This window comes from Thalia democratica, chromosome 5 (assembly GCF_965202585.1).
Source record: "Thalia democratica chromosome 5, ktThaDemo2.hap1.1, whole genome shotgun sequence".
Lineage (NCBI taxonomy): Eukaryota > Metazoa > Chordata > Thaliacea > Salpida > Salpidae > Thalia > Thalia democratica.
In genome coordinates, this window is record NC_139169.1 from 38052934 (window position 1) to 38074139 (window position 21206).

At 25.8% G+C, this 21206-nt stretch overlaps 1 protein-coding gene across 1 annotated transcript; it reads right to left on the reverse strand.

The window, feature by feature from the left end:
• Positions 1 to 11434: 11434 nt before the first annotated feature.
• LOC145836492 (pyridoxal kinase-like) lies at positions 11435 to 20277 on the reverse strand. The gene is made up of 8 exons (XM_082944290.1): positions 20191 to 20277; positions 19556 to 19715; positions 18761 to 18844; positions 17847 to 17990; positions 17544 to 17678; positions 16947 to 17138; positions 15472 to 15575; positions 11435 to 11827 (listed from the first exon to the last, which is right to left on the reverse strand). The coding sequence occupies exons 1-8, from the start codon at positions 20275 to 20277 to the stop codon at positions 11435 to 11437; spliced, it is 1299 nt and encodes a 432-aa protein (XP_082800416.1).
• Positions 20278 to 21206: the final 929 nt, after the last annotated feature.

The window sequence follows — 21206 nt, forward strand, 5'->3', positions numbered from 1 at the left end:
CAGAAGGGCAAAGAGGTCATAATTTGTAACTTACATTAAAAATTATGGAGTTGATGATTAAGTGCAATAAAACAAAATGGACTTAGACGCATTTAGTGGTATATTTTTGAGAAATCTTGTCGGAAAAGGCCATAATAGCTTTTTTTTTATTTCTTTAAAGGGGGCGTTATGAAGAAAAACAGTCTAAGAAACCCTTGTGTAGAATCACTTATATTTATTCCGATGATTTTTGTACACATTTTGTGATTCTCCTCTTTTTTATATCTATAAGTATTTTGCTTTGATGACTGATGCTTTTTTGCGTCAAAACCGCTGTCAGCAATATCAAAAAAAGAGTTTGTTATATTAAATTAATACAAGTAATTTTATATATTTATGTATTTTTTTTCTTTTAAATTTATTTTAATCATTTCTTTTCAAAACATTAATTTATGTAAAAAAGTATGAATCGTATGCTAAAGTTGTTCACCAAAAATCAATACATTTAATATCCGTTAAGTTTTTAGACAAGTTAAAATAAGTAATAGAATAACGTTTGATTTGTTATTTTAGACACAACTTAAACTTATGTTTAAATGAATAAAAATTCTCTATGAATGATAAAAAGTTTTGAAAATCATTACAATTTTTCATTCTTTAAAAGTTACAAAAATACTTCTGATTTTAGATATACAATCAAAAATCTAGTAAAATAAAGGATTTATCTGTGCTAAAACTTTAACATAACAGATAAATTGTACTACAAGTTTACTCAATAAACAATTAAGAACGTTTTATCAACTTCGAAAACTATTTTGGTTGATCACAACTAAAACTTTCATTTGAAAATATCAACTTGGAATTTTAAAAACATTTAACAGCTAAGTAGCCTTTAACAAGTTTGAAATTGCATTTTAATTGAAAACTTAAGCTTTACAGGTGTTTACTATAGAATTTTTGTACAATAAAAAAATAAACTAATGCGTAATATGTTTTTTCGATTGTTGAAAAAAAAACCTTCAAAAGTTATAGCTCTTTAAAAGCAGACTTTGGAAGTTTTCTTTATCACAGCAATGATATATAAACAATTATAAGTTCTTCAAATCCTCCTAGTAAGCGAATATATTTTTAAGTACATTCAAAACATTTTCAAAAAAGTAGTTTTTTAATAAAACGTTTTTTAATGCTTAAAAGTATTTAAAGCAAAAATGATGAATTAAACAACAATTTTGCGGGTTTATCAAAATATTTTTATATATCTAGTGGTAGTATTTTTCATCAAGTATAATTAATAAAGAAAATTGTTTATATAACTAAACCAAGAAAAAAACTAATGGCATTTCAAATCGCTAAGCTTAAACAACATACAAATTTAAAAAAGTTCAAAACTGGGTAGCCACCGCAACCATTCGCGTCCACTTTTCCACGTGTCCCACCACCTCCCGCACCTGGTCCATCAGCTCACACAAGTTCCTCGTGCGCCTTTCCTCCACAAACCTCATCAGCCAATCACAGCTTCTCCTCACCCGCATTGCGCTCCTTAGCGCTCTTTGCGCCACCTCGTGTTCGGTAGTGGCGTCGCTGCAGCTCGGATCAACCAGATTTCCCGATGTGCGCTGATAAATTGTATTTGATTCAAACAGCAGAACTTCACAATTGATGATTGATATGAATTTACGAATGTTGAGCAGTTTGTTAAGTCTTTTAACGGGATATAAAGTTTTTAAAAAACTATATATGTTTGAAACATCGAGTTATTGTTATTTTATCCTAAAAAAGATTAAAAGATATTTGTAACATTTTAGAAATTAAGTTATTTTTCTCTTAGTTTTCGTGGTTAACTTTAAAAGAAAATTTATGTAGTTATTATTTATACTTGCGCTTTTACTACACACGAAAAAATCACCAGCCTCAGCCATTTTTTGCAGGGCGACATTGAAGTTATTCTGCACCTGATAAATTTCCCTGGTTTTTACCGGATCCGGATTAGAGCACATCCAGTGAATTTGGTAGGTGACCCGCTGCATCTCATACAATATATTCTTTTTTTCTTCTCTCACAACATTTTCTAAAACACGTTCCCTAGAAAAGTATAAATAAATAGACTGTTTTTATGTTTATTAGCTGTTTAACTTTTTTTTTATATACTATTTCATTATCTTTCTTTAATAATCTTATTAAGCTGTTTTGATACTTATCAAGTTTAAGTTTAGTAGTTTTCAGAAAAAGTTATAAGTTTATGATAAATAACGTTTTAAACAGAATTATAGTAAAGTTTTTTGTGAAATAGACTTATAAATTTGAAACAGAAGCAAGTTTAGATAAATTTTTACTTTTAAGATAAATTAAACTTTTTTAATTTTTAAGGAGTTTGTCAACTAACTTTTCAGTGTTTTAAAAATTTTAAAGCTTTTATAATACTTTATTTTTCTTTCAAGCAAATAGTAAAACCAAAGTATTAAAATTAAAATTTGTATTTTTTTCAAAAATAAAATTGCGTGACTGTTTTAATCTGTTAGCAATAACCTTTTATACTAGGTAAAAACTACAACTTAAAAATAAAATTGTATTATAGTCATCACATTATAAAACAAAGAACTGTTTCTTAAATTCTTTAGTTTTAAAAGTTTTAATATGTTCAATACTTTTGTTTGCAAATACAAACTTAATTAGTACTTGTTTGATTTCGCGTTTTGTTGAAAATAAGTTCTTTAGAAAAACAAAAACTTTTTATAAGTATTAAAAAGCAGAAACTAAGCAAAGTAAGCAAGTTTATTATTTTAAAAATATTAATATTACAACTTACTTTTGAAGCATCTTTCGTCTAAACAAAATGACCATGTATTACACCACCAATCAAAACAAAAAAACTCTTGGTTTGTAACTGTTGTATGTATATATTTTCTTAATTGTTTATATTTTCAAAAAGTATTATTAATTTATTTATAACGGTTCTTATAATCTAAAAGACCTAGCATGCTTTCAACAAATCTGATCTAAAAAAAGACTATGAAGCTGAATATAAATGTTTGTTTATGGTTATTTCTGCACAAATAATTCTAAAAGTCTCGCAACTAAAGATTCAAATTTGCTTTAGTTAAAGTTTGGAGTTTAAATTAGATAATTTGAACTAAATGAATAAAATGCTTAAATTGTTATATAAAACGGTATAAACTAATTATTAAATTGTACTATTTTACTATTAAACTATGTACTTAATCATCCAATTATAGTTTTGTAACACAATAAGTGCATTTCAATCTTTTTTACTTATTCTAATGTTAAAATTAGGTCTAATTACAACTTGTCAACGTAATAAAAAGATATCAATAAAAATTACAAACAATTTTTTTTAATGTTTTAAAACAATTAACTATGTTACATTTAAGTTTTGTAGCTTAAAACTATCTTTTATTTTAAACAAAACACAACAAACTTTGATAAATGACTGTATAAGATTTATTAAATACTAGCTCGTTGACATAAACTTATGGTAAGTGTATTGCAAAACAAGTTTATGTTGAAAAGTTCTAGCAATATAAAAAAAATAGAATTCGAAATGCAATACAGCACTTATTTTTTATCACTTGACGATAAACAAAAGAAACATCTCATGATTGTAAATAGTTTTTCACAAAGTTCGTCGCGCGAAAAACTATCTACGTAAGTAGTTTAGTTTTTTGTAAAATTTCAAAAACTCTCACTTCTGATAAAACAAATAACGAAATAGTCTACTAAAAAAGGTTAACTGTTGTTTTTATTATTTCAGTGATCAACCAAGTTTAGAAACTTCAGTAGTGTTAACAATAAAAACTAATTTTTTTCAATACAATCGTAACAATATCAATTATTAGACTAAACAAAATGTTTTGTGCAAATATAGAATATTTTATGTTTTTTTCACCAAATTAGTTTTAATGAGAATAACTGAGCTAAAGAGTAAAGTTTTATTAAATTTAACAAAAAGGTACAAGTCCTAAGTTAATTTAAACTAAACTTTATACTAAGGCTTATTAAAACTAATTACGGTGAAATATATACCTATTTGGATGCATGTGATAAAAATGGTTGAAAATTCTTTTGTTTAAAGTATATCTCGAGGTATGAACAAAATGTATATCGTTTAATTTTTGGTATATACTTTTTATCGCATAGAATAATTCTAAATAAATGCATTTTTATTGTGAAACTGTTTAAGTTAATGTGGTATAATACTTAAATTGAAAGAAAAAAATTATTTTAATAGTAACTTTTATTTAAGCTACAACTAACTTATAAAGCTAACTTTAGAAATAAAATAAAAGCAATAACAATCATTACAGTACTACGTCATGCTTAAAAAACAAATCTTTTATTCAGTTAAAAAAACGAAAACAAAGAGTTAAAGTATTACAACAATGTTGGAATATTATTATTTTTTCAAAACTGAACAGCTTTTGTTTTTAAAGCAGTTTTAAATTTACGAATTAGGTAACTTGAATAAAAGTTGCACTAGTTAGATTAATATTTACTTAAAAGTTTAAGTCTTCAAGCTTGAAAATGTGGTAATCTGTTTTGAAAGTGAAGACTTTGCTGTTAAGTTTTTATTTCATATTTTTATTATCTTAAAATTTAAGAAAAAGTATATTTTGAAATTACTTTATTAAAGTTTGTTATCACTTGCAAAATGCCTTATTCCTTTCATTGATACTTTAATTTTAATGCTCAGTCTTTTTACATGCTTAGTTTTATATTCTTATTTCTATATTTTATAGTCACAGTTAAGTACTTTTTTTTGAAACTATTAACAAATTTCTCAACTAAACAAATGAAAACAGTATGCAATCATAGAAAAAAAAACTTTAAAACTTTTATACAATGCAAACGATTCTACAAACAACTTCAACTGGTAGGTCGGTGATATACAAATGATCACAAGTTTGACTTTTTTGTTTAACTTTTGCGAAAAAGACAGAACTTTTTTTCCTCCGTGTACAAACTGAAAGGCGGCGAAAAAAACCTACTTTCTTTTTTTTTTGTGTTTATTTATAACGCGCAGTACAACTTTTTCACAAATATTCGATGATTAATCGGCCGAACATAGTTTTTAGATAAAAAACGCATAAAAAAATCCTTTTGAAATTATTGACAAAGTGTTTTTTTTTCGCATTTCTAATTTGCGACTAGTTGTAAAAAAAAGTTCTGAGGTCAAAATAAAATATAAATATCTAAATTTATTTGTTTTTAATTCTAATTTTATGTCTAAAACAATTCTTTCATCAAACCAGAATTTAATTTAGTATTGGTATACTATAGTAACGTATTGAAAAATTATAATAAAACCGTTAATGAACCTTAAAGATTTCTTTTAGCAACACTACGTTTGCCAGATAGTTAACATTGTATAAGAAATGCATTATAAATATTTTTTTAAGTTTTTAAACTGAAAATAACAGAGTTAAACTTATTGTCGTGATAACTAACACAAAACAGTACATATTGAAACAATAATTATTATTTTTAAGTTTTATTCTAGTTTGTATCATAATGATTTCCAACATTTTCTATTTTTTTACAAAACGCTGAAGTTATGTCTTGTTTTATAAAATATAAAATGTAGCATTTCGTCAGTTTCTAAAGAGTCAAAATAATATAAGATTTCTGTTTTTACATCTTACGTCAAAAAATATGAGTTTTGAAACATAGCATGAAAATTTTAGAATTAGTAAAATGTATACGGAATTTAAGTATAAACTAGTATTTTACCTTAATAACAACTATATACTTTTATTTGAAACAACCTAGCTGAAATTTTCACAATAACACAAAATGTGTTTAGTTAAGTATAGAAAACATTGTAAATATATTATTGTGTGCAATTGATGATAACAAGTAAAACACGGTTTAAAATATCTTTTAATTTAAAAAAACATAAGCTTTAGATATATATTTTACTTCAAACTATCAGAAAAATGACTTTCTTGTAAACTATACAAAAAAGTAAAGCATTATTTTTATTTAATTAGTTGGTTAAAGTACCATAAAAATTCTAGTTTACTGATTAAATAATTTGTTGTTAACTTGGTCCATTACTAATAAACGGCTGCCCACCCCTGCTTCAAAAATAGCATTTTATGTTGTATAATTTGTATATATAAGTAGTTCTTGCAAACTTTTTTAATCAAAAATTTTTGCTTCATAATTTAAGTTTGATTTATTTTTTAATAATTACATGTAATTGATGTTTGTGAACGATTATAATACAATACAAGTTGTAAAACTTTGCATAAATTGTACTTGAAGTAAACTAATGAAACAATTATTTGTGAAATTAATTAAACGAAAACAAGTAAGCTTACCTAAACGTTTATGTTTCAATTAGGACTAGTTTTTCTTGAATTAATTTCATGAATTTATAATGAAACTAAACTTGATAATTTATAAAACAAGGATTAATAACAGAAAATATAACATATTCATTACTTAATGTTAGGGATTTTTTATTTTACTAACAGTAAAAATTTGTTGTGCTAATTAATAGTAAAAATTACTGTTAAGTTTTAGACTTTGACCATGTTGTTAAGTGTTGTTTACAAATATAGTACAAATTAGTATAGAACTTCAGAACGGTTAATAATAGTACATAGAATAAGTAGGTTACATCGACATTATCACAAAACTATCGATAATTTGGTAGACTGTTTAAACAATAAAATTACTAAAGTATTCGTGATAAAAAGTTAAAACTAAACAGTATTTATAAATAATGCATAAATCACTCTGGCTATAAATACTAAAATAGTCAGAAATAAGTTCTAATAAGTTGTTTATACAAAAGTGTATGTTGATTAAAATCAAAGTTTTTTTTTTGAATATAAATTAAATATAAAAAAGTGTTATTAAACTTTTTGATAGAAAATTGATAATAGCAGACATATTGTTAAAGGGTTGCTTTAGCAAAAAAAATTGATAATTAATCAGTCTGATTTAGAGAAGATGATAAAATAAATGTTATATATAATTAACAATCGTAGAAAATACTTACCTAACAACCGTATTTTATTTTGGACTCTACTAACTTTGTAAACTAAAACAAATTTCGTATTAAATTATAAATATAATGAACACACATTAAATACTGATGAATTAGTAGAAATAAGTAACAACTTAATTGGTGAAATACCCCGAATAAGGCTGGGCCTTCTTTCGCGCCACCTCTTCGTACTTTTGGCGGTCTTTTCTGAACAAAATGGCCGCTTCCTCATTAACCACCTCGGTCATGTCAGGGCTGATGAGCAGGTTGCCAATTCTCCTGAACACGTCACTGATGGTGAACCTGTCCGACCAACCGTCGCCCAGCATGTTCATACCCATTTCGCCCTTTCGGTCTGCCGTCTCGGCCACGATGTTGGGGTGGAAGATGCTGGTTGCCATGGTAACCAGGGGCGGGTTGTTCGGGTAGTCGGTGGGAAAGCTGACCCTGATGAGGAACTTTAGTCCCGCGTAAGGGGAATTTTCCGGCCCCATGACGTGCATTTCGTACCGGTAGAGGTTCATTTCAGACAAGTTTCTCAAGTTGAGGAGTTGGAGGGTCCGGAGGTGCTTCATCTCAGCCCTGATCCTCTTATCAGTTACCAAAGTTGACATTTGAATGTTTGATATAATAAAGTTAAGGCTGTTTTGTAAAAATTAAAGTTTCAAAATAGTGTCGACCACCTTCTATGGTAGAATTATGTAAATAGATTGATAAGAATTACATGAAATCTTTGTGTATTTACTGTATAAGTTTAGCAATTTTATAGAAATATTTTATAGTATTTATTAAAGTTTTTATTAGAAAACAAAAATAATAATAACGCCTAAATCAATATAGAGTTTAAAGAAATAACAAGTAAGATAACACCATCAACAAAATAATTTATTCAAACAGTTGTTTCAATTTAAAAAACTTTTAGATATCTTTTCATAAAACAAACTAATTTAAAAAAAGTAAATTCTATGTATAAATTTTCATAAAACAAAGTTTTAAACTAAGAAAAAATACTTGTTTATGTAACAATAATTTTTTCAACTAATGCTTGCAAAAATATATGTTTAAGAAACATTTTAGTGCAAAACTCAATTTAATTTGACATTTAAAAATGATATATAAACTTTGTTGCTCTGTAATGTATATACATAAAAGTCTTATTAATACTTCAAAAATATAAAACTTAAACATTTTCTTAATGTTTAATACATACTTTTGAAAGCATTAAACTTCACAAATATTATTTATTATTGCTTTGATTTTATAGTTTATTAAACAAGAACCTTCAGAAGAAACAGCCTTCTTAAAAGCAAACGTCCTTAAAAGGAAAATTGTGCTCACTACACGTTACTAAGCTTAAACTTTTATCAAAAGTAAGTATACTTTTAAATATTTTTTTTTTAGAAAAGCATACTGGCCTAGAATAAAATACTTACTTTAAGTTAACATATAGGTATTTCATTGTAAGCATATTTATTTATTAAACTTAAAAATGATCTTATAGCCCATACTTGAAAAAAATTGACTGAGAATGTTTAAACTTTGATCACTAAAGGCAGTGATTGAAAAATAAATTAACTTGTCAAAACAACTACTGCTGTAGTCAATTTATATATTTATCTTAATGCTAAACAAAACAATTTAACTAACTAAATTAAACAAAACCGACTAACTAGCTAAAATTTTGTTAGAATTCTTGTAATAAGGTTAATTCACTACAAAAGAAAAGTTATAAAATTATCTAGTTTACTACACAAGTGAAGTACTTTTAATTAAGTAAGAAATACATTTAATGAACTTTCTATATACTAAAGTTAGTGTGATTTTTACTTATCGAACTTTACCTTTCTAACTCGTGATATAATTAACAAAAGTGCAAGTAACAGATTTTAAATGAGAGAAATTCACAAATATGAGAGATCTAACCTCATGGAATTTTTAGTGTTTTGTCTATTTTCATGTCGCAATATTATTAGTATTATAAATGATTAGATTTAAAAAAATATGCAATATATAAGATGTAGTAGACTAAATTTTGTAAACATGTTGTTGTCACTATTTTTTGGTAATTTTTTTCAATAGGTACTAAGTTCAAATGCAAAAATGTGATAAATATTTTTACGTTACGTTGTACAGAATTGTATAATAGTCGACTAACAACTAATTCATCTAGATAAATTTTAATATTTAAAACAGTCAAAAAAGTAAAAGTATAACCATACAGTTTTTAATCAGATGTTAAAATTGCCACAAAAAATTTAAACTTTTGGGCAACTCAATTCTTCGACGTTTTATTTTCAATTTTAAAGATTTTTAGTTCTGTATACAACTGACTACAACATGCATATAAATGTTTATTATTTGTCTGTAAATTTGTATATCTTAGTAGTATTCAACTAGGTGTAAATATAAACTGGCTTGTTTATATTGATACTTATTACTCAACTAAAGTTTTTTACTCAAACGATTAACGAAGAAGCTTTATCAAAAGAACAAAAGTATAGAAATATGAAAAATACAAAAATGAATATTTTTTTATACGCAAGCTTTTTCTTAGACTTACGACTTCTAAGTAATTAAATTTTCGATGGGCTTTGCTTGTTTAGATTTAAAGCATTTAATGCCCTGCTACGTAATATATGATAGAACAAACGTATAAGTGATATAAAATAAAGGTAAATATATGTTGTTCATTATTTAAAATTCTTTAGTTTAAAATAAATATTTTAGCGGTTAAATTAGAGTTAAAATAATTTATAACTAGAGACTCATAACATTAATACAAATAACAATACTGACAAGGTTTAAAAAACTTAGCTTTCAATATTTTTTTGATTTACTTCAGTGTTTTCAATTTTATTTAAAAATGCTGAGTCTATGAAAATGTTTAGTATATTTTAAGAGAAGCAAACATTTTGGTAATTTTTTTTATTTTTGTCGTTAATGAGTAAAATAAACTCTAGTTATAAATATGAGTTGAAATTTAAAATAAGAAATTGAGTTAAAAATGCTTTAGTTATCTTAGATAACTTTAAACACTAAAAAATATATTTGTTAAATTAAGTTTAGTAACTTAATGATACTATAAATAAACTACTAAAATATTCGTTATGGTTTAAGGAAGTAAGTCAGTTAACGTAGTATGAAAACTTTTTAAATTATATAAACTTCTAAATAGAATAAAAAAAAATTAATTATTGATGTAACTATAGAAAGAAAGTAGAAACTTAGAGAAAACTAAATCAAAAACTTTAGTACTTTTAAATATTATTTTACGTTCTCATGAATTGGTTTTAAACATTTTACATACACACTATTAAGACAAGTAATTGCTTTTATTTTCTGTGATCTCTGATCTTCTGATTAAAAATTAACAAGTTTACTTGTAGTGGTCTTAAATTTATAACTTAAGTCTAATTTAACTATAGTTAAAAAAACTACATGTAGTTTATACTGTTTTTGGAATAATTAGAATTGTTTCAAATTTAAGTTTTACAATTTTACCACGGTAACTACAATTAGAATATACTTTTAGTTTGCTTAAGATATTTTATTTACTTTTCCTAACTAAATTTTAGAACAAGGGTCCGCTGACATTCTATTAGTATAGTTTAAAAAAAAACAAATTTTAAACAAATGCATGAAATTACACTATTAAATTCATAATTAGTAAATACTAGTGCTTCATCAGTGCATAATTCACCACATTTTTGGTTTAACGTAGTATTTTTTATTGATTACTACAACTATTTTAAATAACTCTGATCTGAGAAAGACTTTTTATATGATGTGCTGCCAGCGAAAAATTAATCAAGTGAAATAGGCCCGTTACTTGTACAAGTCTGCGGACCCCCCTACTTTAAGTTGTAGTTAAAAAACTAAAATGTAAACAATAATTTAAAAACATCTTTTTTTTTTTCTGCATTTTTTAATTTTAATTTTTGTTTTTATATATAAACTAAAATTAACAGAGCTTTAAATTAGATCAACTATTTTTAAAACATTATAAAACTTATATTGACAATCAACGTAATGATATTGTAAAAATATTTATTAAATTGTAAATTCTAAACAAATTAAAACTACTGTATTTGTTAATAAATATATTGCTTTCAAAAAAATGCAAGTACAGAAGACAATTAGTTTTTAAATAAATTGATAATATGCAATAAAATAAAGTAGTCAAAAGAAATTGCCATAAATAGACAACAGTAAAAAACAAATTTCAAAACGTTTTAATAGTTGATTATATATAATTAACAGTTGTAACAAATGATTTATGAAATAGAAAGTAATGAAGTAAAATCATTTATGAAATTTTTTACTTAGTTTCTCTTTGGCGCGCTTTTCATACATTTCCCGGTCATTTGTGTACAAAATGGCCGCTTGCAGGTTCACCACGAGACCAGGGTCCAAATCGGGGTTCCGCATCACCGACTCCAGCCTCTAAAATACGTCACTTATGTTCAACCCCTTCTCCCACCCGGACCCCAGATAATCAAGCCCGATCTTGCCGTGGGGGGCGTCCTCCACACAGGGGTCGTCCGACAAAATGTTGGGGTGGAATATGTACGTGTTCATGCACAGCAATGGCGGGTTGCTAGGGTAGTCGATGGGAAAGTGGACTCTGATCAAGTACTTCTTCTCAAAGTAGGGACTTCCCTCGGGTCCGGTGACCGCGACCTCCCACCAGAAGAGGTTGACTTCCGACTTGATCTTGGTTTTGAGGATGCCGCGAGAGGCGAGATTTTTCATCTCTTTTCTTATCCTTACAGCGGTACTTTCCGTGATGTTCTCAGTTGGAAACGACATTTTAGGTGCTATTGTGCTGAAAAATGACTGTGTGAATTAATTGAAATCAACTTTTTTGTAATAATTGTAAAATATCTACGCTTACTTGTAGTAAGTACTAAAACTTACAAAGTAGACTATTACAAAACTAAAAGACCTTGAATATAAGTTTATTAAAATGTATATATTCCGTTTTTTTACATCATATAAAAAACGTAGAATATATTTGAAATCAAGTTTTATATAAAAAATAACCTGCAAAACTTTAAAAACACGAAAAATTTGCTTCGTTCAATGTGTTGAAGTTAAACCCGATTTTTTTAATAATTAAATTAAAAAAAAATAAAAAATTCAAACACAATTTTACTTTGTTAAGTTTTTTACTCTAGAAATATAAAAAATGAAAAATAAAAATGTCATTTTCTAAACTGCAAAGTACTTAAGTAAGAAATACCTGTTAAACTTATGTTTTTGGTAGTTTAGAATTTTTACTTGTTAAATTTTGTTTTAGTTTTAGTTTCATTATTTGCGTTAATAATAAATTTTTTTATAGAAAAACGTAAAAAACAAAATACGACTTTTTGAATCTGAAGTAATTAGATACAGACAATAAAAAAGTTTCTTATCTTTACTTTGACTAAAATATTTCATTATAAATATATACTATAACGAAACTTAAAGAAACAAGTTTACCAAAACCAAACATTTAAACCACAAAAAGTTACTATGTGTACAAACTTTCTTTGACAATAGACAAATGAAAATAATTTTTACTAAACAGTTTAATTTTTATAAGTTGATTATATGAAATAATTTAGACAAATAAACATTTTTCTGTTAACACAAACTTAAGCATAACTACTTTTTATATAATAATAACATTTTCATTAGGATCAGAAAATAAAATATTTGGTACGCTAAGTTTTGTAAACTTACTAACAATGACAAAATAGATAATTAAATATTTTTTAAGCAACTTTCTTCCAAATAAAAGTACTTTTTAAGAAATTAAGAAGCCATAAAAACGTTTAAGTGCTTTCAAATTTTAATAGTTGAGTTTTTTTGTACTAACTCGGCTTACTCCAAAGTCTAACTGATATAAGCTTAACTTAGTAAACAGAACAATTGAAAAACAGTTTATATAGTTTTGTTTCTAAATTTGTTTTTAATTAAAATTTTTTGAACTTTGATTTTTGATTTAAACATATAAAAACTAAATAAACAACAAACTAAAGCTTTTGAATGTGTTTATAGCCAATAAGCCATGAACATGAAAATTAAAAAGTAATTTATTCAAACAAGTCCCGAAAACAACTAATTTTGTTTAAAACCATTGCAAGTAATTACTTAGTTTTCTAGAGTAAACATGTTTTGTTTTTAAACTACTATTGACTAACGTTTTATAAAAAATGCAGAAATTTTTTTATCACTAACTTTTTTTAATTGTATGAAAGAACGGAACAATATATAGTTTATAATTTTTTAAATGTTAAAATGTTAAGTAATTTTGATTCAACAAATTTAACATTACACACTTCAAAAAGGTTTTTGCTAAAAAATAAAATCATCACTGACATTATTTAAAACTTATGCAAAAATAATATCTAAGTTTCTATCTTGATTAAAATTTAACTGGTTAGGAATTTTGATTGAAATAATTTTTAACTCTGAAAAAAATTACCGATTAAAATTAAAACTCCTTAAATTTTCACAAAAAACTTATGCGATTTCAAAATATTCTTTTATTTGCTGTTGTCACGTTTTCTATCTCTATGTGTATGAAATATATTTCTTGCAGCATTTACAACAATAAACAGCAAATAAGTTAGTAAAGTTTAAAAAAAAGCTAACTAGAACAAAATAACTAAAGCAACAAATTTTTTCATTAAATTTATTTATTAATTGACAATTTAAAACTAATTGTTATAGTATTACTAGTCTCTAGTAACTATTTTTAAATAAAAAGTTTTATCAAAAACAGAGTATTCAAACAAAACTGCTAAAGCTTTTGAAATTACTTCACTTAAAATATCAAAATATGCATCGAGGTTACGAACAAACTTTATTTTTACTTTTAAGTATTCGTTAAGTACTCGAAACTATGTTAAGTTTTCAAAATTATTTTTTTTGACCTTCAAGGTTTTCCATTGGTTTTTAAACGTAATTACTTATTAAGTTTTGTTATTTTGTGGAAAAATTTGTTAAAGGTTTTATATAATTACGTAAAATTTTAAGCTAAAGTTTTTATTTATTTACTTTATTTATGTAAAACTTATGCTTATGTATGCTGTTTAAGAAATTCATCAAAATTTACTTTTTTAGTTGTTTGTTTGTGAAAATTCATTTAGTCAAATATCATTGTTTGTAAACGTATAAACTACTTACTTTATGCTTACTTTAAAACAAAAACCCTATCATATGTAGGTTATTTGTTAATATTTTTATACTTCTAAAGTAACTTACTATAATTTATTTATTAAAAGAGACTTTATTGTTACAGTATTAAGTAAAGTAAAAAATGCAAAAATTATGTAACTGTTATAATTATAAGAAAGTAAATTTGGTTTTTAACTTATTACAAAATGTAAAATGATTTTAAAGTTTAGTATTTTTTTGTTTTCCAATCAGTTTATGCGTTCTCCATGAATGTAAAACTGAAATAAAAATTACATTAGTCAACTAACTGCAAGTCAACCTTAGTCAACTAATTTTTGTTGTTATAACAAAAGTTCCAAACGATACAAGTTTGTTGGCATGACGTAGAACCATCAAAGATCTCGTCTACTACGTTCTTTTTGTAACAAAAAAAAATATTAAAAATATTTTTTTTTGTATATCTGCGAACTACGGTTTTATAAGTTATGATTAGTAAACTACATACTTTTTATAACTTAGCTGTTTCTTATGAAATTAGTCATTTAACTTGAAGATGATTAATGTTTTGATAGCAAACTAATACTTGAGTGTTTTTATGAAGAACTTTTTTTCAGTGTTATTTTGTAAATTTGTATACATTGACTGTTTAAAAAACACAAATAAAGCTTTAAAATATTTTTTTTAGTTTTCAAAGTTTGATTAAAATAATTACAATGAATAGAAAAAACACGTAACTAAATATATAAAACCAATAATCAAATACTTAATCTATGTTCAACATCTATTAAGTAGTATTGTTTTAATTAAAAAAAATATTAAGGTTTTCTGAGTAAAAGTTTATTTAAAACACTTTGAAAAACACATCAAAACAGATTATTTTTCATAACTGTCAATCTAAAACACAACAGTTAACAAACAATAAGTATAAAAGAGTCAAATAGGATAAAATATTTTTTTTTGCAACAAAATTGATAAATATAGATAAAATATAGGAATTATAGTTAAATATAAATTAGTACCGCATACACAATACAACTAAAAATTAAACTTACAAGGATTCAAAATTAGTATTAATCTTAAACTTCTTATTTATGAAAAGCTGTTTAAAGCTAATAAGGTGAAACTGATACTTTTAAAACGCACACTTACTTGTTACTTCTATATATTAATACTAAAACTATTGTTTTTTAGCGTATTGTTACAAGACAGAATAAATCAATGATTTAGTGACATAAACACGCAAAAAAAATCGTTTGAAAACAAATTAAAACAATGTAAAAGTAAATTACTAAAAATTTCTAATCCATTTTCAATACAGTAGTTTGTACAGAAATCGTTGGATTTTCGATGTCTCTTTTGCTTTGTACGATTCTTAGATCAATGTCAGCAACTTTTGGTGGTTCTCCATTTTGTTTTTGCGCTATTTAATTAAAATCAGAAAAATTAAAAAGCTTTAAAAGTTTTAAATAAACTAAAAACTTTTATTTTTTTTGCTATTAAAAAAAGTCCTCATGGTTTTGTTTTGACAACAAATAATTTTTAAGTAGTTAGCTTTTAGCACAAATAGATGTAATACAATATACCTTTTGTCTAAATCTTGCTGACTTCGTTCGTCGAAAAATGTGTCTTTTTAGTTAGCTTTTTATAGAAAAAAACTTTCATGCCGTTTTTAAAAATACATATTTTTCGTAAAAATTTATTTCGCAGTAAAAAATAATAATTCAAGTCGTTTGTAAATATGCACACTTTTTGAAAAAAAATATTTTGCAGTATATTATCAATCATAATACTATTAACAATTTAATTAATATCTTTAAACTATCTTTAGCACGGTTTCAAAAACACCGTATAAATTTTAAAGAAAATAATAAGTTTTGAAATTGAAAGTGATAGAATGAGCTTACCGTCTTATATTAAGTACTAAACATTGTTAACACAATCACTACGCTTTGGTTAAACTTTGTTGTGAACCATAAAAACATAAAAAACGTTGTCACTTTTATAACAACATGCTAACATTTGGACGAAAAACGACTTTCCTAAACATTGCTTAGCTTCAATTGAGTATTTATGAAGATGTTATAAAAACTTTCAGCAAAATTAAATGTGTAAACTAGCAAAATATAAACTACGTCTTATATTGTATGTAAGAAAAAAAAATCAAAGCATAAAAAGACTGTTTAATTTGTACATTTAAACCTACTTAATATTTCTTGACCTGTTGAAACATCTTGTAAAACATAATAACTTACAAATTAACTTCAAATTTTAAAAGTATGAGGAACCTAAATATACTGTTGATTCCCAAATACTTAACTAGTAAACCTGCTCAATCAACACTTACTATGTAATTTTGACCAGAGTTTCTTAAAGTGGCTTATATGGCTACCTTTGAGGCATCTTAGTAAGTCAAGGGGTGAAAAGCTAGAAAGGTGTAATTATTAAAGGGGCCGTAAGAAGTACTTGGTGCTTTTAAGAAAAAGTCCGAATAATATTCTTCTACTAAATATTCTGAGGATTGTATTGAAGAGCAAAAAAAAGAGGTTTTAGGTACATTTCAAAAGATTTATTTTTTAATTTGATATTCTGAGCTTTGTAGCAACAAAAAAAGTTTCAAAAACAATTTAAGGAAGATTTGAAACTTACACTGGATATTTCGGGATTTGTAATGAGTAAGAACGTTCATTTTGTATTTTGTGTAATAGGAGCGTTTATGAAATTGAGTTTGGGAAACTGTGACTTAAACATTGTTAAATTCGTAGCTCAAACAAACTATTGCAGTAAAACCAACCTTCTACTGCGGCCTGAGTTGTTTTTAGGATGTGCTGCATTGTTGATGCCACCTTTTCCATGGATAGTAGCAAGTCTTGTGGATGTCTGGATGTCCAGGCAAGCAACAGGGAAGCAAAAGCATCTGTAGTTCCAAAATACTTTCCAAAATGCGGCATATACACTTTGATCGTTTCATCAGGCAACTTTTTATCTTAAAGAGTTAGTTTCAAATTGATACTTTAACGATGATGTGAAATTAAACTACAAAAAAACTGAAAATTGGTATAACAATATTGTTGAAAAAGTATTTAACAAATAATTTTAAAGTAGAAGAACATAAAATAATATCTGACACGCAAATCTCTTCTGACATTTAAAACTTGCCATTAAAGATTTGTATTCATAAACAAAAAATTATATTTTAGTTAAATTTAAATTGAAATTTTCAAAAACTTTTAAACCTAAGTTCAAAGTTAAACCTCGTATTTATTTATTTATCACGATAAGTTATTATCATCATGTTTTAGATACATTTATATTCCTAAATATAATATACTGTAGAAAAGCATGCAATCGAGCCTGTGGTTTTCTTCTTTAGAATACAAAAACTACTCACCTTCAAGAGTTCTACTCCCATAGAAACTTGAGTTTTCGTTATTAGTAGAACTTTCAATTACAACGGTACTTGGTCCTTTGCTGTGTAAACTAATTATGCATTTCTGAATATCTGCTTCTGTTTCAATTTTCAAACCTGTTCAAATAATTTTACAGTTAACATTTTGAATATTAAAAAGCTTATTTTTAAAGACATTTTAGCTAATTAAGAGTATTATAGAACTCTATTCATAGTTTTTAATGCAGTTCGTAGTTTGCATCTAAAAACTTAAGCAAATATATTATTTTTGATATCCTTATAAACCAGTAAGAATTTCAGCTTCAAACTCATCGAGTATAAGAATATCTGCCATCTGGAGAAACTGATCTTTGTAAACTGGTATAAGATCTTCTGGAACCCACATGATGCCTTTACCATCATAAGTATCTCCCAATACAGGATCACACACTGAAAATTAAAGAAGGTGTTAATAAAAGTTCAGATAAATAAAAACTAAAACAAGTATAAATAATTGCATAAAGAGATTAACAACATGCAATACAATTCATACATATTTGTTTTAAGGGGACGGGTCAAACTGCACGAAGACAAAGTTGCACGAGGAGACTAAATTGAACGAGAAAAAAATTGCACGAGTGCACAAAATTTCACGAAGATACTTTTGCATGAGGGCACAAAGTTGTACGAGGGAACAAAATTACACGAAGACAATTTTGCACCAAGGGTATACTTTGCACGAGTTAAATTTTTGAACGAGAGTAGAACCAACAGAAAAAAAAATATAAAAACAGAAACAAATCTAAAACATAAATTAATAAAAAGAGAAAAAGAAAAAAAAAATACTGATCGAGGGTAAGGGTTAGGGGTAACAGTGATAGTATAATAAAATAAAAAACTAATAAAAGTAATTATAAAAACAAAAAATTAAAAAAAAAAAAAAGCTACCGACCGAGGGTAAGGGTTAGGGGTAACAGTGATAGTAAAAAAAAACAACTCGTGCAAAATTGCCTGCTCGTGCAAAAGTTACTGCTCGTGCAAAAAAGTCTTTGTGGAATTTTATCTTCGTACAATTTTATCCCCTCGTGCAAAGGTATATTTGTGCAATTTTGTGCACTCGTGCAATTCCCTCGTGCAAATTTGACAGCTACCCCTATCTTATATGTTTAATTTTTTTAATGTTGTTTAATTGCAAAAAAAAAAATATTTAAAACAGTTACCATATATCAAATTTGGATTCATTTCTTTTAATTCTTTTACAATTTGAGCAATTTTTTCTAGTGTTTTCCTATCTCTACAATAACCTGTTTATTGTATTGATTGTTAATAGAAAACCAAAAAGTAAGTATATATTTCAAAAAACTTTTATATGAGTTTCAAAACATATAGTCAAAAAATAACTTAAACATTTACCTACAGCTGGTTTAAAAACATGATCAGTAAAAGAACCTTCTTGTTTAATTTGAACTAAAATAGTGTAACTTATCCGATAAAAAAGAAATATTTTAAAGTAAACCCGTTCAATTTATGTAAATACGTTCAACAATTTTTGTCAATTAAATTTGCCTTTTGCTAAAACAAAAATGCATAACAAAACTATTTTTATATTTAAATAGTAAGGTACAGTTTTCTGTATCTAATAGCACACTATAAAATTTTGAAATTAATTCTGAATTTTTAAGTATATGCAAAAATATTTTTGCAAAAATACGAACTAACAACAATTTTTTGCTTAAAAAGTGTATAAACTTAAAATAAAAAGCATTAAAGTAAGTGCTTAGTAAAAATACGAATCTGTTCTTTTTTTTGTGAAACAAGAACTAAATAATAAAAGAACTTGTCCAAGACAAGACGTTAAAAGGTATCCACGGTGTACAAATCGATAACTGAAAGGTTCTTTGTGCGCCAGGTCGTAGGACCAAACATTTTGAATGTTTTATTTTTCCATAGTTCAAAAAAAAATTTTGTTTTTTTCTATTTTATCGTATCTTAACAACTGATAAGACCTAACTGACCAGTCAAAACGTAGTCATACTTAACAACTTCGTTTTTCTTCAGATTTTCATAAAGTTCTTCAACTTCAGTGGGGCAAAGTTCTTGACCACCGCAGTGAGAGTAGCCTGTGTGGTTTGAATATTGGATTACGTTGATGCAGTCCACTTCAAAATCAAGTAGCTGTTAAAGATTTGAAAACGTTTTTTATGTAGTAGAGATCATCATAAATAGTTTGCAGTCTATTTCTAAATACCTTTTATCAGTTTTAAGAACAATATTTATTTTATACGGTAGTTGTTAACTGAGTCTATAAATACTAGTTTGGATTGCTGCCAAAAGTTGTCAAAACACATAATTTTTTAAATGTTTTATTTATGAAAATACGTAAAAAACTAATCAATTTATAGTCAAAGTTATGAATGTTAGGACAAACAAAAAATTAACTGCTTTTATAAACATACGTGTTAGTAAGATATTTTATAAGCAACCATTTTTAAGAAAATTAGTTAAAATACTTACTCATACTCAATAAAAAACAAAGTATTGGTGTATCCAAATCACTTTAAAATAAAATATTGTTTAAAACTTTTCTACCACTTATTGCATTTTAAGTATGTAATAAGTATATAGTAAAGACACTGAAAATTATACTAACTTGTAAAATGAATGAGGCAGTACGGTTACCTACATATCCTCTAACGACAGTGCTTTGTATAGAAAGTACTCTCTTCAATGAGCTCATTGCGTATAACGTATTTACTGCTTAAAAGTTATGTTTTTTAATTGTTCATACATAAACCTTCTAGGCTAGTTGAAAAACTGTGTGTTTCAAAACTAGACTAACTTTCCACAATCACTGGCTCAAATATTCTAAAATTTCTACTAAACAACAAGCATACAATCCTAGTTACTTTTTCATAATTAAATTTAGACATTATTTTTATAACACTTCTTAAAACTTGTTTAGAAAATAAATTAAAAAAAAATTATTTTAAAGAGTTTTAGCAGGTCTTTTGTTGGAAAGCTAGCTATAACTAATTCGGAAAACTTTGCTGTAATCTTATGATTACGTTCATTTATTATATGTTCTTTTATTACATTTTTAAATTATATTTTAGACTTAAACTAATTAAACTTTGAAAGCTTATAAGTATAAGGTAAGAAATCATAGATACTTTTCAAAGCTTAAAATTAATAAAACATGACTTAGAAGTTGTTCTTTTTAAAATAATGAAGCACTTTTTTGCGTAAACACTACTAAAAAAGTTTAAACTTTTAAAAACCCTTAACTATTTCTATCCGAGCTTGTCTATTTTTCTCTAATTTTTAGATGTATTTAAAAATTTGAAACATTTGCCAGATTGATATAACTTATTTGTTCGTTGAGAGTGTGCAAAAACAATTTCTGCTTACAAACTTGTTTCTCTTAAAAGATTAGAAGAATCATTTATAACCATTTAAACCAAAGTTTTTACAAACAAATTTTTAAAGAAAACATCGGCGAAAGTCTTACAAAGCATAAGCCTGGACTTTGGTATGCTGTGACGCAAGCTGTAATTAAGACAAAGATCATAACATTTTGATCATCAGACTATAAGCTTATGGTAGACTAAGACCCTGGTTTCGTTCTTATTAAAATTCATGTCATTTTAACATCCAAGCATAATAAAC